Genomic DNA, 13,836 nt, shown 5'->3' on the forward strand with positions numbered 1-13,836 from the left:
TCTAACTGCCAATGTAGTTCTGAGATGGAGATCATCACCTTTGCTAACACTGTAATTACACTGCAAAGGTCAACCTCAAAATGTCTTTTTTTTTTAAAGATTGGCACCTAAGCTTACAACTGTTGCCAATCTTCTTTTTTCTCTTTTTTTTTCTTTCTGCTTTTTCTCCCCAAATCCCCCAAGCACATAGTTGTATATTTTAGTTGTGGGTTCTTCTAGTTGTGGCACGTGGGACGCCGCCTCAACATGGCCTGATGAGTGGTGCCATGTCCGCGCCCAGGATCCGAACCAGGAAAACCCTGGCCCGCCATAGCAGAGCGTGCGAACTTAACCACTCAGCCATGGGGCCGGCCCGTAAAAATTTCTTTTTTTTTTAAGGAGATTTGAGTCAATAACTCCCAACCCAAATAATCACTCTACTGTGTTACCTGACGTGAGGATGAGAGTAATTGATACTGACTTCATCTTCCAGGTCTCTTCCAGTTTGTAGCTGTGATGAGAGGTTTCGGGTCTTCCACTCGCACTGCAGCCGGTGTAACTAACAGAAAGAGGAGAAACCGGTCTGCTGTGCCCAGCTAGGAGCATGCCTGAGAAGACAATGCCCCAGGCAGGGTAGAGCAGTGGAAGGAAGGAAGCTGGGTTCCTGAATGACCGAAGGGCAGAGGGTTCTGCTCCACTAACCTGCACCACTCACCTCAGAGTTGCTGGGCGAAACTATCTTATTTATGCCACTAAACTGCTAAGGCTCTCCTATAAAAGCTTAGCCTTCACCCCAACTAATATAATTTTCCTTCTTTAAAACATAGAAATAGTATATCACTAACTTAATACATTCAGTTCCTGAGTTTGGTTGGAAATTCAAATAGCAAGGGATACCACATTATCTGAATCTACTTGATTGCTGAGTTTTAGATAACAAACACCAAAAGTTCAAAATCTGAGGAATACTATACCCTGTCCAGAGAAGTTTTCCAAATCCAGATATCCAAAACTTAGCTCAGTAGAGGGAGGCTGAAGAGTGAGGGACACCACCAGTGTTCTACTGCCATGCCCTCTGCGACTGCAGCCTATTGTCAGATACATCAGAACCTTAGGAAGGGCCCCTCCTAGTGCCTGAGCCTACTCAGGGAACTCTCAAAGAGGAACGCACTCCTGGGAAGTCAGAGGCAGCTTATGCAAAATCAACCCTTTGATGCTCTGAAAACCCGAAAGGGAGTAAAAGGAGTAATATACTCAACAAACCCAGCCAGTCAGGGATGGAGCCCAGGCTCCAAACTCTCGCCTCCATACCTCTTCCTTAGCGTACTTGAGCTTGTATTCCCTCTTCACTGCGGGGTCGAAGCGTGCCTGGGGAAGCCATGTCTGAATCTGGAGCAAGCCAAGGCTCACCCAGAGGCTCCCACGCCGGGCTGGCTCGGGCAGGTTCCGCTTACCATCCCCTTCCCCAAACAAGTGGCGCAGGGAGGTGAGCAAGAGGCACAGCAGCTCTTTGGGCAGTCCCTCCTGCCCGGCCATGTCCCCAAGAGTCTGGCCCACATGCTGGAAGGCCTGGCTGTCCCCAAGGAGCAGCTGCTCGCAGTTCTGCATATATTCCTGCCGCCGGGGCTCGGGGAGTAGCTCTGCCAGGCCTGCCAGGTGCCGGCACAGCACCAGCCCCTGAAGCTGAGAATCCATGCATCTGTGGGAACAAGGAAGCACTTAAGGGCTTGTACCACAGCAAACAGCATTCCTTTCTCACACTATCGTCCCTTCAGAAAATGATACAGCAGACTGTGCTGCCAAAACTTGGAGGTGAATGTCTATTCTCACATGATCATATGGTTTTTTTAAACACCACCCTCTTGATCACACTATGCTTGCAATTGACAGAAGAACTAGCCAACTCTTGGTAGCCTCTGTCCTGGGCTGAAAACCTGCTGATCCAGGCAGAAAGCACCCTTGCCTTCACCCACCAGAACTAGCCACCACAGAAGCAAATTCTCACGGAGGTGCCTGCTGCATATTCTGGAGAAAAGATAGGCACGTTACAGTCTTCCCAGGGGGAGGGAATACCTGAACTCTGCTACTGAAGGGACGGCCATGTTAGTCCAGAGCACCGAGCTGACGTCCCGAAGCTGCTGGGCTCTCTCAACCCACTCCCCCAGGGTGACGTGTGAGGAGGACAGGATGGGGAGGCCATTCACATCCCAGGGACTTGCTCTACAGCTACTGGTCAAGACTTCAAAGCAGCACTTGGAGAACACAGCTTTACTGAGACTGCCAGGGCCCTGATGGATGGAGAGGAGTCAAGAAACTTTTAGAAATTAACTAAAAGGGTTTCAACAAGCAGCACTGGGCACCCTAGGGGAAGAAAGAGAGTAATATAAGGATGTTCAGGTTGCTAGGAGCAGCTAAACATCAGCCTGAGACAGGATCAGAAAGAAAGAATGGGGTCAGGTGTAGCAGGCCTTAAAGGAACATGGATTCCATTCTCTATTAATGAGGAGTGGTGGATGTTTAGTAATGCAGAAGAAAAACCTCTCAAACCTGGGCATCAGGAAGACCATTCTCACAGTAGAGCTGGGGGCACAATGCAGGAAGGTGAGCCTTGGAGGCAGGGAGAAAGTTAGAAGACAAACCTAAGAGCCAGAGACGACGTTTGCTAAATCTGTGCTCTGTGGACTCTGCACCTAGGACACAGCAATAGCTGTCCACAGCAAAGGGTTAGGTGGTCAAATACACATGACAGGAAACACTGAGTCTGTGCAACTTTTGGGGGTTCACAGGTTTAACACTTAAGGCTTTGAGAGATCTTTTACAATAAAGGAATCAATTTTGAAAGAGCAATGGGACAGAAAAGAGTCCAAAAATAAATTCATGAAAATTTGTGGGAATAAGGTATATAACACAGGTCACATTTCAAATGAGAGTGGAAAGCATGAATTAGTCAAAACTGGTGGTGGTAATGCTTTAGAATGCTTGTATAAAATAAAAAAATGTGCATCCTTACCTCACAAAATATGATATCCAGATGAAAGTAATATAAATATAAAACAGAAACATAGAAGAAAATATGGGCAAATGGTTTTTAACTCTATGGGTAGTGAACAAAGACTTTTAAAAAGCACGACACCCGGGGCCGGCCCCCTGGCCAAGTGGTTAACTTCGCACGCCCTGCTTTGGCGGTCCCCAGGGTTTCAGTGGTTCAGATCCTGGGCACAGACATGGCACTGCTCGTCAGGTCATACTGAGACAGTGTCCCACATAGCACAATGAGAAGCACTCACAACTACAATATACAACTGTGTACTGGGGGGCTTTGGGGAGAAGAAAAAGAAATAAGATTAGCAACAGATGTCAGCTCAGGTGCCAATCTTTAAAAAAAAAAAGCCTGACACCTAAGCCAAAAAGTAGGAAGGGGCTGGCATATTTGAAAAGAAAATACTATAAAACTTGTGTGACCTAAGAAAACATCATCAAACTTGAGACAACAGAACACCAGAAATATATTTCCAACCGTATGTTGGGTAAAGGTTTAATATCCACAATATATGAAGAGATCTTCAACAATAAAATGAACAACGCTTTTTCTTTTTTTTTTTTACCAATAGACAATAAACATGACTAGAAAATTCAAAGAAATAAAAAGACACATATAAAGATGTTCAATCACAATAATCAACAGAATACGAATTAAAATGAGATTTTAAAAATTGTATGGTTGGCAATATTTAAAAACGCTAGTAACACTTAGTATGGCAAAAATATGGAAAAAGAGGTCCTTGAATATACGATAAGTGAAACTGTGCTCTAGCCTTAGGTCCTCCTGCGGTCATCCAGACTTTGTGACCTCCCTCTTCACCATCTCCTAGCATATTTAAAAAATTAAAAATCAAAAACACTTTCCTAGACATTCTGATAGTATTTATCAATTTCCTTAAATGTGCAGACACTTTGAGCAAGAGTTAAATTCCAATTCTTGTAACATATACATAGAATGAACAAAGACTTATACAAGGGTAATTGATGCAGCTATGGTTGTTATGGGGGAAAGAAAGGCAAGAAACCTTAAGAGTTATCAATAAGCAAGGGATCAAATAAATTCTAGCATATTAGTGTAATGAAATACCTTAAAAAGAATAAGCTGAAATGACAGGTACAGATTTCCATGACATATTATGTGAACAAAGAAAGTGGTCTTATTTTTATTTACATATATATTTAATATAAAAATATATGTTGACTGGGCCAGCCCTGATGGCCTAGTGGTTAAAGTTCAGCACATCCCACTTCAGCGGCCTTGGTTTGGTTCCCGGGAGCGGAACCACACCACTTGTCTGTCAGTAGCCACGCTGTGGCAGTGGCTCACATAGAAGAACTTCAAGAAGGACTTACAACTAGAATATACAACTATGTACCGGAGCTTTGGGGAGGGGAAAAAAAAAAAAAGAGGAAGACTGGCAACAGATGTTAGCTCAAGGCGAATCTTTCCCAGAAAAAAAAAACAAAAGAACTATAAAAAAAGATAGATAAGATGTAAGATGGATACAGAGAAAAGAGTGGCTAATCCTAGTGAATTCTACATTTACACACACACGCATACACATTTCTGTACTGTTTACATATTTTATAATTAGAAAAAATATTTTAATTAGACAAGAAATTAAAGACTTAATAAAGAAAACCTTTTTTACATTAACTCAGAATTTCCCAAAACATTTAAATGGAATACCTTTTTTGAAGGTACATTTATTAACATCCTGCAGAAAATAAAGTATTGCAATCACACATTTAGTCACTGCTCTATCCTAGAAATAAATGTTTATTCCTAGACCCAGTGAGAAATTTTTCCACTGTCATCAAACATTTTTATGATTTTATGCCAACAAACCTTCAGTGTGGAGTCCAAAAGGGACTTGGGCACCTCCCTCTGCTGCACATCAGGCAGAGGGCTCCACGTTAGCCAGTACTCTGGATTTGTGGTCACAGTACTGCTCCAGAAAGACATCAACGTGGAATTAAACAACTCAGACCACAAAGAAAGAATTTCCTCAGTAGACACCTAGAGATAAAGGAATAATTAGACAGAATATTTGAGAAATATTCCATAAATCAAGTTATAAGTTCTCTCTGTCTTCTAAGACTCATCTAAAACTAACATAGATTTAAAGATATTACTCCTAATGTTCCTGATTTTCTGCTGCCTGGTCATCTCAGTCAAGTCACTCAACCTGTTCACAATTTTATAAGACTAAAATGAGATCTGCTTTTTAAGGCTGCATGAGAAAATATAAGTAAAATACATCACACAATTATAATGTCAGCAAAACAGATAAATGAAACTGAATAGAATGATTCTGTGATAAGAGTTGAGAAATACCCAGGTAATTAGTACAAAAGAACATTCAAAGTTCTCCCCTTTGAAAGTTAATTCAGATATGACTGGAGTTTACAACATATAATTTTAAGATTAAATAAATAAAACATCCTGCAACCAGTCTGCCATAGAAAATTTAACCAGCTCATAGTATAAAGGAGGTTTTTGATTTTGGTTTTTACCTTCTGATGGTGCAATATGGCCCAAAGGTCTCGCAGCTCTTGAGGAGCAACTGATGTGTGCTTAAGACAAAATGTGATGAGATGACTTATCTCTTCATCTATCTGGGGTTGCTGAGTTTTGCTGGACCTGTTCCAAAAATAGAGAAGGAGAAAGGGTGGGCTGTGGGCTATCAGTGAACTGCTAGAAAACTGCTACATATGGAAAGATGGAACACAGAACTCAGGAGTACATTTATTTAAAAATGCGCAAGCTATTCTACTGGAAAAACACCTAATAATATTTAGGGATGCAGTCAAAACAGGCAAACAATCAAGAAGTTTTGGTTTTCCAAAGTGGCAACCGACCTCCCTGTTTCAGCAACTATTCCCCCTCAAGACAAGGCTGTGCTTTGTCTGACATGTAGGATACATGGAATAACCTAACAAGAAAATAAGTTCCTCTGAAGAAAAAACTAAACAGATGGCTTACCCTCTCAGACAAGCCTGTGTCATAAAATCAGCTGTCACTTTGTACTGCCAAAGCATAGCCAGGTACTCCATTGCAGGCCACAACTGCACGCTCCTGGTAAGCCGGATTAAGGAGGTAAAGTCTGGCTGAGACAGGGAGGAAGCTTCATTGTGCTTTTTCTCCAGAAAGCCAAGTGAAATTCCTTTGGCCTTTAGTTCTAAACAAAGACCATTCACAAGATTCTTCAATTCATCTGGACAGAAAGACATATGTGTTATTATACCATAGTGGGCAGTATGCAGGCTCAGATTCCCCAGAGCCAGTCAGGCCACTGTGAGCTTAACCTGCATTTAACTTAACCTGAGCTTGAGTTTCTCATCTGTTAAATGATGCAATTAATACCTGCACAATTCTAATGACAGAATTAAACAATATATGTAAGGTTTAGCCCTATGCCTGACACTTATTTAATGGTAGTTACAGCATACAAAAAAAAAAAAAAAAAAAAAAAACCAAGAAAAAAAAAGAAAATCTAAGGGAAAAATTTTAGAACATCTGTCAGCTGGCCAAACACCACAGTATATTACCTGGGTTGACATCTTCCAGAATATTAGCTCTGAGGACCAATCCCCAGGCCTGTAGGAGACTTCTCTTTAATGTCCACTTAGAAGCCACCATTTCAAGCCGACTAACGTCTTCCCGCCATCCACTCTCCCCAAGAGCAGGCATCCGCTCCCTGATGGCAAGGGCTCGGTTAACCACTTTTAATTGTGAAAAACACTCCACCACCAGCTTGTGCTGAAACAACAAAATCCAAGAGAGCCTACTATAGAGGAGAAATGTGGGTCTGTTTAGCAGCCTATTCATGTCTGAGAAAAAACTTAAAGGGTTTCCTTAATGCTTCCAGAAAATATGGCATTTGTTTACTCCTGTTGCTCTCAGGAGATGTTATAGCAACAAAGTTAATCTCAAGAATAAGTAAAATAACATTTAACAAGTCAGTTAATAGTATTCATTGAACATTTAAGAGTTAAGCTTTGCAGACAAGGATGAAATCTCGTTAAACGGCAGTTCCCCCATTCCAGGAAAACTTCAGAAGACTGGGTCAATCTTTTTATTTTATTTTAAAGATTGGCACCTGGGCTAACATCTGGTGCCAATCTTTTCTTCTTCTTCTTCTTCTTCTTCTCCTCCCCAAAGCCCCCCAGCACATAGTTGTATATTCTAGCTGTGAGTGCCTCTGGTTGTGCCATATGGGACACCACTTCAACATGAACTGACAAGCGGTGCCATGTCTGCACTCAGGACCCGAACCAGGGAAACCCCGGGCCACCGAAGCACGGTGTGTGAACCCAACCATTCGGCCACAGGGCCGATCCCAGAAAGGGTCAATCTTTATGTTTACTACATGCTTCCAAGACATACCTTAAAAGGAAACGGTCGTCCCAGGAACTTCTGCAACTTCTTTATCCCAATGAAGCCACCAGTCGGGCTCCCGAGGCAATTCTGAATATGTTCTGAGACTGTCTGAATCTCTTTGTAATATCTTTAAAGAAAGAGATAAATGGCAGAAGGGAAGTAAGGAAAGGGGGAAATGCTGGATAGTAAGAAACATCATTTACATTTTATATTTGATTTACATTCACCAATAGGCCAAGGGAATAAACCAAATTAAAGAAATTAGAAAAGTTTCAATTCCAAACCCTCTTCTCTTTAACATTATCAGTACTGTAGATATTGACATTATTACTCTAAATGTTGAGTCTTACTTGTCTTCATGGCTCTTCAGGAGTTGGGGGATCTGACGGACCAAATGTTTTAAAACCCAGTGCCAGTGAAGGGCAAGCAGGGCGAGGCCTGGAGCATCCACTTTTACTGTGTCGGCCACAGTCCAAAATCGGTCCCGCCACCACAGAGAATCCAAGATCTAAAAACAAAGTAAACCAAAACGGCTCACAAACATCTCCCATTAAAGACACAAAATAGATACTTCGATTATTAATCAACACTCAGCATACATGCATGAAAGCTCTAACATTTGACTGGAGTATTTTCAAGGTCATTAAAGCAGTCAGAGAAGACAAAGATCTTTCCTACTATTACTTGAAGTTCAGAGCTACTACATTAGAAAAAATGGAATTACAGTCATCTCTGGGTAGCTGGAGGGGATTGGTTGCAGGACTCCTGTAGATACCAAAATCTGAGCATGCTCAAGTCCCTCAGTCAGCTCTCCGTATCCTCAGGTTCTGTGGGTTCCGCATCTATGAATTCAGGCCACTATGTATCATGTACAGTATGTTTACAGTCTGCAGTGGGTTGAAATCAGGGGTGTGGAACCCATGCAAACAGAGGATAAATTGTATTGGGTCATATGGTAAGCGTACGTGTAATTTCATAAAAGACCGTCAACTCGTTTTACAAAGCAGCCGCACTATTTTGTATTCTAACCAGCAGTGTCGGCGAGTTCCCATTTCCTTGCCAATACCTGCTACTGTTAATGAGATTTCAGTTTTAGCCATTCTGGTGGGTGGCACCTCACTGTGGTTTCAAGTTACATTTCCTTGATAACTAATGATGTTGCAATTTTTTAAGTTCTTAATGGACTTTTATATATCTTCTGAGAAGCATCTATTCAAATTCTCTTGCTCAATTTTAAAATTAGGCTGCCTTATTAGTTTGTTTATATAATTTATATATGATTTGTAAACAGTTTCTCCCAGTGCTTTCATTTTCTTAAAGCTGTCTACTAAAAACAGAAGTTTTTAATTTTGACAAAATTTATCAATTTTTTTCTTGTATGAAAAATCCTCTGAAATCTTGCCTATCCTCAGGCTGTGAAGATTTTCTCCTCTGTTTTCTTTCAGACGGTTCATAGTTTAAGCTTTTATATTTAGGTCTACGATCCATTTTCAGGTAACTTTTCTATAAAATGTAAGGTAGGGGTAAAGACTCATTTTTACTTTATTATATGGACATCTAGTTGCTTCATCATTATTTGTTGAATGGACTGTTTTCCCCCATTAAACTACTTTTGCACGTTTGGCAAAAACAAACAAACAAAAAAACCCCACAAAACAATTGACTATATATGTGAGGGTCTATTTCTGAATTCTCTTTTTGTTTAATTGGTCTATGTCTGTCCTTATGATAATAACTACTGTTTTAACTAACGAAGCTTTGTTACGCAAATCAGGTAATGTGAGTCTCCAACACTGTTCTTCTAATAATATATTTTTAGAGCAAAGTGGTCTTAAGATTCCTTTCAGAGGTTCCATGGGGTCTAAGCTATTTTCATAATATCACGTTATTTGTCTTTTTCATTATGATGACATTTGCAGTGATGGTACCCCCCCAAAAAAAAAGGATGGACAGACAAACTGTGATTGAGTATCTGGCAAACAGTGTATTGAAAATGAATGAAGTGAATCTGTCACTTAAAAAAAATTGCAAGTATTTGTTTCCAGTGATAAAATACAAACTTTCATGCAAAACCTTGAACTTTGAAAAACCAAGAGCTTGACAACTTCTTAATACTTCAAGATATTTTGATAAGATTTATGATAATTTTCCATGAGTGTCACTTTTTAAATTTGTTTATATTGAAGAATGAAATGTGTCAACATTTGAAAGACCTGATAGCTCAGTGGACAATATTTTCCAAATTGCCAATGCATGAGCTACAAACGCATGCAAGGGTAAAAGTCCATCCAAAGTGCAAGCCAGACCAGTGGATCTTCATGCACAACAAGCTCAGTGATACTTGTTTAGACTCCCCATACAAGTCCAGAACTACCACTTGTCAAGTTGTGGTAGAGTACCAAAGAATATTCACAATTTTGTGAAATGGCTATTAAAATACTCTTCCCTTTTCCAACCTCATAACTGTATGAACAGAGGCCAGTTTTTCTTCAAACTTCAACCCAAACAACATAGAGTAAGAGACTGACTGCAGAAGCACGTGCGAGAATCCAGCCTTCTTCTGCTAAGCAAGACATTAAAGAGGCTTGCAAAAATGTACAACAGTTCCACTCTTGTCATTAATTTTTGTTTTGGAAAAGAGTAGCTTTTCATTAAAAATGTCATTCATGTTAACATGAAATGGATTTGCTACTATATTTTTAAACAGATTAATAAATATTTTTTATATTTCTCACATTTATTTCCTAATATAGTAAATACTGATAGATGCAACCACATAAACACAAGTTCTTTGGCATTTTGGTAACTTTCAAGACCATAAAGAGGTCTTGAGATCAAAAAGTTTAAGACGTGCTACTCTAGTTTACTAGAATTACTAGAATAATCTGGATTCAAAACTCAATTTAATCCATATGTGACAATGGTGTCTAAGACGGCTTAAGGGGAAGTAAAATATAATTGTTAAAATTTCAATGTCCATCAACAGGTAGATGGATAAATAAGTCATAGTAGATACATTCAATGGAATATTACTTGACAATAAAAAGGAATGAACTCTTGATACACAAAACAATAATGGATGTATTCAAAATAACTATTTTGAGTGAAAGAAGCCAGACAAAAATATATACATATACTTATAACTCCATTTATAGAAAATGCAACTCATCTATAGTAACAGAAATCAGATCAATGTATCCCTCATTGGGAGTAGGGCAGGGGAGAGGAACAGAATGCAAAAGAACATGCAGAAAGGTTTGAGGATGATCGGTATGTTTCACTATCTCGAATTGTGCTAAAGGTCTGACAGGTATATACATGTCGAAACATATAAAACTGTACACTTTAAATATATGCCATTTATTATATATCAATTATACCCCATAAAGCTTTAAAATATGTGTATATATTTAAAACTATTAAGAACAATTACATTTCTCAAATAATACTGGACATATAATAAAAACACTGAAGTGAGTCTTGCCCCTAAGAATCTTTGTGCCAAGACAAATGTTGTTTAAAATAAAAACAGGTAAATTTGCTCACCTCATGGACAGAGGCATCAGACACCATCCCCTGGGAGGACTGTACCCAGAGCAGGATTAGCGCATCACAAAGTTCGAAAAAAGCAGCAAGATTGACCACAATTTCATGGGGCAAGCTGTGATAGCTCTCTGGATCTTAGAGTTGATATAAATAAGAACATTCATCAGATTTAAATTAACCTCTGGACATCTTCAAAGTCAACAGCAATCTGGAACTTAATGTCATCCCCAGGAAAAAAGTCGATTCCGAAAGGTCGAAACCAAAAGCAAATTCTCAGCCTACTATTAATAAGCTTAGCAAATCAGGCAGGTATGCCTATAGATGTTCATAATGTCTTAATGAAAAAAAGCATTTGTTTAAATACATAATGAAAACTAAGTGCATATATGTTTGGATGGCTAGATAACCCAGATAATTATGAGAAGATACAAAGGAATCTACTACTAACAGTAGATGCTGCAAGAGTAGACTTCTTCAATTTTTATACTTCTATATAGTTTGAATTTTTTCAAAGAAATATGGTTAAATTTTCAATTTAAAAAAATGAAGACTATAACCAAATGCTTATGAGCTTGTACTTTTTGAGCCAAAAGACCTAGGTTTCAAGCTCTGGCTCTGCTGTCTCTCATCTTCAGCAACATTATGCAATCAGATGCACAACTGAAGAATATTAAAGGAAATGTTCTTACCTTTATGGAATTCAAAGGACATTCTCAAAACACTATTTCTTAACTTTTTGCCACCAACAGAAACCAAATTTGTTTCAGTATAAATCCGTTTTTCCCGGTCAAGATATATGATTGTCCTGAAGTGAGATTCAATAACACAACAAATAGTTATTGATTAATAATACTCATCAATCATATCTTCTACCTGCTGAACCCTGACATGTGGAACATCAATCTCCTTCACTCTGCCATTCCTCTCCTGCCTCTGCAAATTCCAGACTAGAGAGATGAAAGTGAAAGTGATGAGCACTAAGTTGTCGGGAGAGAAGACAGACGGCTGGAAACAGCTGCGTCTGGTAGACTGCCAGTCCTCACTCTCTTGTTCTGCCATGATCTGACAAACTACTCTGTGAACTTTTAAAATTGGCCATCATAAAATTTATCTGTGGTGTTGGAAGTTACCTGAGGAGGAGGAAGGGCGAGTTACTGGGAAGGGGGACAAGAGAGCCCCTGGCAGCTAGTACATATCACATGTGTGAGTTCACTTTGTGAAAATTTATCCAAACAATATACACTCATTATTAGTGTACTTTTCTGTAACACACATTACACCTCAACTACAAAATTATTTAAAAAATTTATTACATTGATGGCCAATTAAAAAAATACTACTGGTCATTAAATTAAAAAGTGAGGAAAGACCAGATTATATAACAAATATGTAAATTTATATGCCTACGTAACTATGCTCAGGAAAGGACATGTGAGAGAACGAGTAGGTGAAAATGGGAGGGGCTTCCAGGAATCAAAAGCAAACAGTAGAAACATGAGTAGCCTATGACAACAATTAAACTATGATAAAGGATTAATCGTAAAATAAATCCCACCAGTAATTGTAACCTAGTGTATCTATTAAATTCTTAAGAACCTGCAACATTCACAAACATTTTGACATTACAGTCAGAATTACTTCACTGAGCATAGAGCAGGAAGGAGAGGAGGTAATGGAGGCAATTGTGTCTAACACAACACCCCCTCCCTTCTTGGATTCAGAAAACTAAACACATGTTAACTGTATTTCAGTCATGGGAAAGGTATAATCTGTGATCCATAGTGCATAGGGAGGCAAACAGTGCCCACAACAGCAGGCTTCACCTACTTGTTTGCAATAGACTCTAAAAGGGGAAAGAGCTGCTCAGGCTGGTCCGTTTGTGGGTCAAAGTCCATTGAATTTCTGATGATGTCCAAAGCCTGCACATTCCATCGGGGGTCCAGAGGGATCACAAATTCATCTGGTTTAAAAAATAAAACAAAAAATAAAAATTTTTGAGTTAAATTCCTTGCTGGCAAATTTCAGTTGAGGATTTTCATTGTTTTACTTTGATCAAGATGAGTCCTGATGGGAAAGAGGTCAAACAGAGAAACACTGGTCTCAGCCCGTAATATTAGAAAAGCAGGGTTCAATAGTTTTTATGCTATTTTCTTTCTCAATGCAAAATTTCTACTATGAAAATTCATTCCACTACAGGACATACAGGTGATCCCTGCTAGAACATCAACATTGCAACCAATGCATTCATTTCCCCAGGTCCCATGACTGGTCAGAAAAGAATCCATGGACTTAATTACCCAATTGTTCACCATTAACCACAAAAAAACTAACCTACATGGCAGAAAATGAATGACTACATCTCATCATTTACTTTCAATAAGAAAAACAACTCAAGATTATTTCACCTAAAAGCCATTTCTTTAAAATCAGCGGATGTGGCTGCTGCTGCCACTTCTCACTCCTTTGGCTCAAACTTGTTACCTCTTCCATAAAGCAGCAGTGATCAGACTCTGACACTCTCCAGAAGCTGTGAGAACCCAAGGGAGGGAGGTAAGAGAGAAGAACGGTAATACTAATTTGAAGGTGGCTGGGTAGGATGGGTCAGTGGGGGACTTCAAGTTTTAAGGACATCCACCATACAGTAGACTAACAAACGCCTCCTGTGAACAGCAGGTACACAGGAGGGAACCCATATTCCAAAGTCCAGGAAAACTACACAATCCAGAGCCCACACCATTAAAAAGGACAACAGGGGCCGGCCCTGTGGCCGAGTGGTTAAGTTCACGCGCTCCGCTGTGGCAGCCCAGGGTTTCGCCGGTTCAGATCCCGGGCGCAGACATGGCACGACTCATCAGGCCACGTTGAGGCGGCGTCCCGCGTACCAC

At 39.8% G+C, this 13,836-nt stretch overlaps 1 protein-coding gene across 2 annotated transcripts in view; it reads right to left on the minus strand.

Annotated features, from left to right (window-relative positions):
• The window catches only part of MDN1 (midasin AAA ATPase 1), a 160,309-nt gene that overhangs the window by 46,365 nt on the left and 100,108 nt on the right, over positions 1–13,836 (minus strand). For both annotated transcript variants that reach the window (XM_023650797.2, XM_023650796.2), the window contains exons 51-62: positions 12,779–12,911; positions 11,641–11,756; positions 10,952–11,085; positions 7,756–7,913; positions 7,412–7,532; positions 6,574–6,784; positions 6,008–6,239; positions 5,539–5,665; positions 4,871–5,041; positions 2,053–2,267; positions 1,291–1,678; positions 429–538 (exon numbers count right to left, since the gene is read on the minus strand). In XM_023650797.2, the coding sequence (XP_023506565.2) occupies positions 429–538; positions 1,291–1,678; positions 2,053–2,267; positions 4,871–5,041; positions 5,539–5,665; positions 6,008–6,239; positions 6,574–6,784; positions 7,412–7,532; positions 7,756–7,913; positions 10,952–11,085; positions 11,641–11,756; positions 12,779–12,911 (2,116 nt within the window). The remainder of the gene's footprint in view (positions 1–428; positions 539–1,290; positions 1,679–2,052; positions 2,268–4,870; positions 5,042–5,538; positions 5,666–6,007; positions 6,240–6,573; positions 6,785–7,411; positions 7,533–7,755; positions 7,914–10,951; positions 11,086–11,640; positions 11,757–12,778; positions 12,912–13,836) is intronic.

Source organism: Equus caballus, chromosome 10 (genome assembly GCF_041296265.1).
Source record: "Equus caballus isolate H_3958 breed thoroughbred chromosome 10, TB-T2T, whole genome shotgun sequence".
NCBI classification, from domain to species: domain Eukaryota; kingdom Metazoa; phylum Chordata; class Mammalia; order Perissodactyla; family Equidae; genus Equus; species Equus caballus.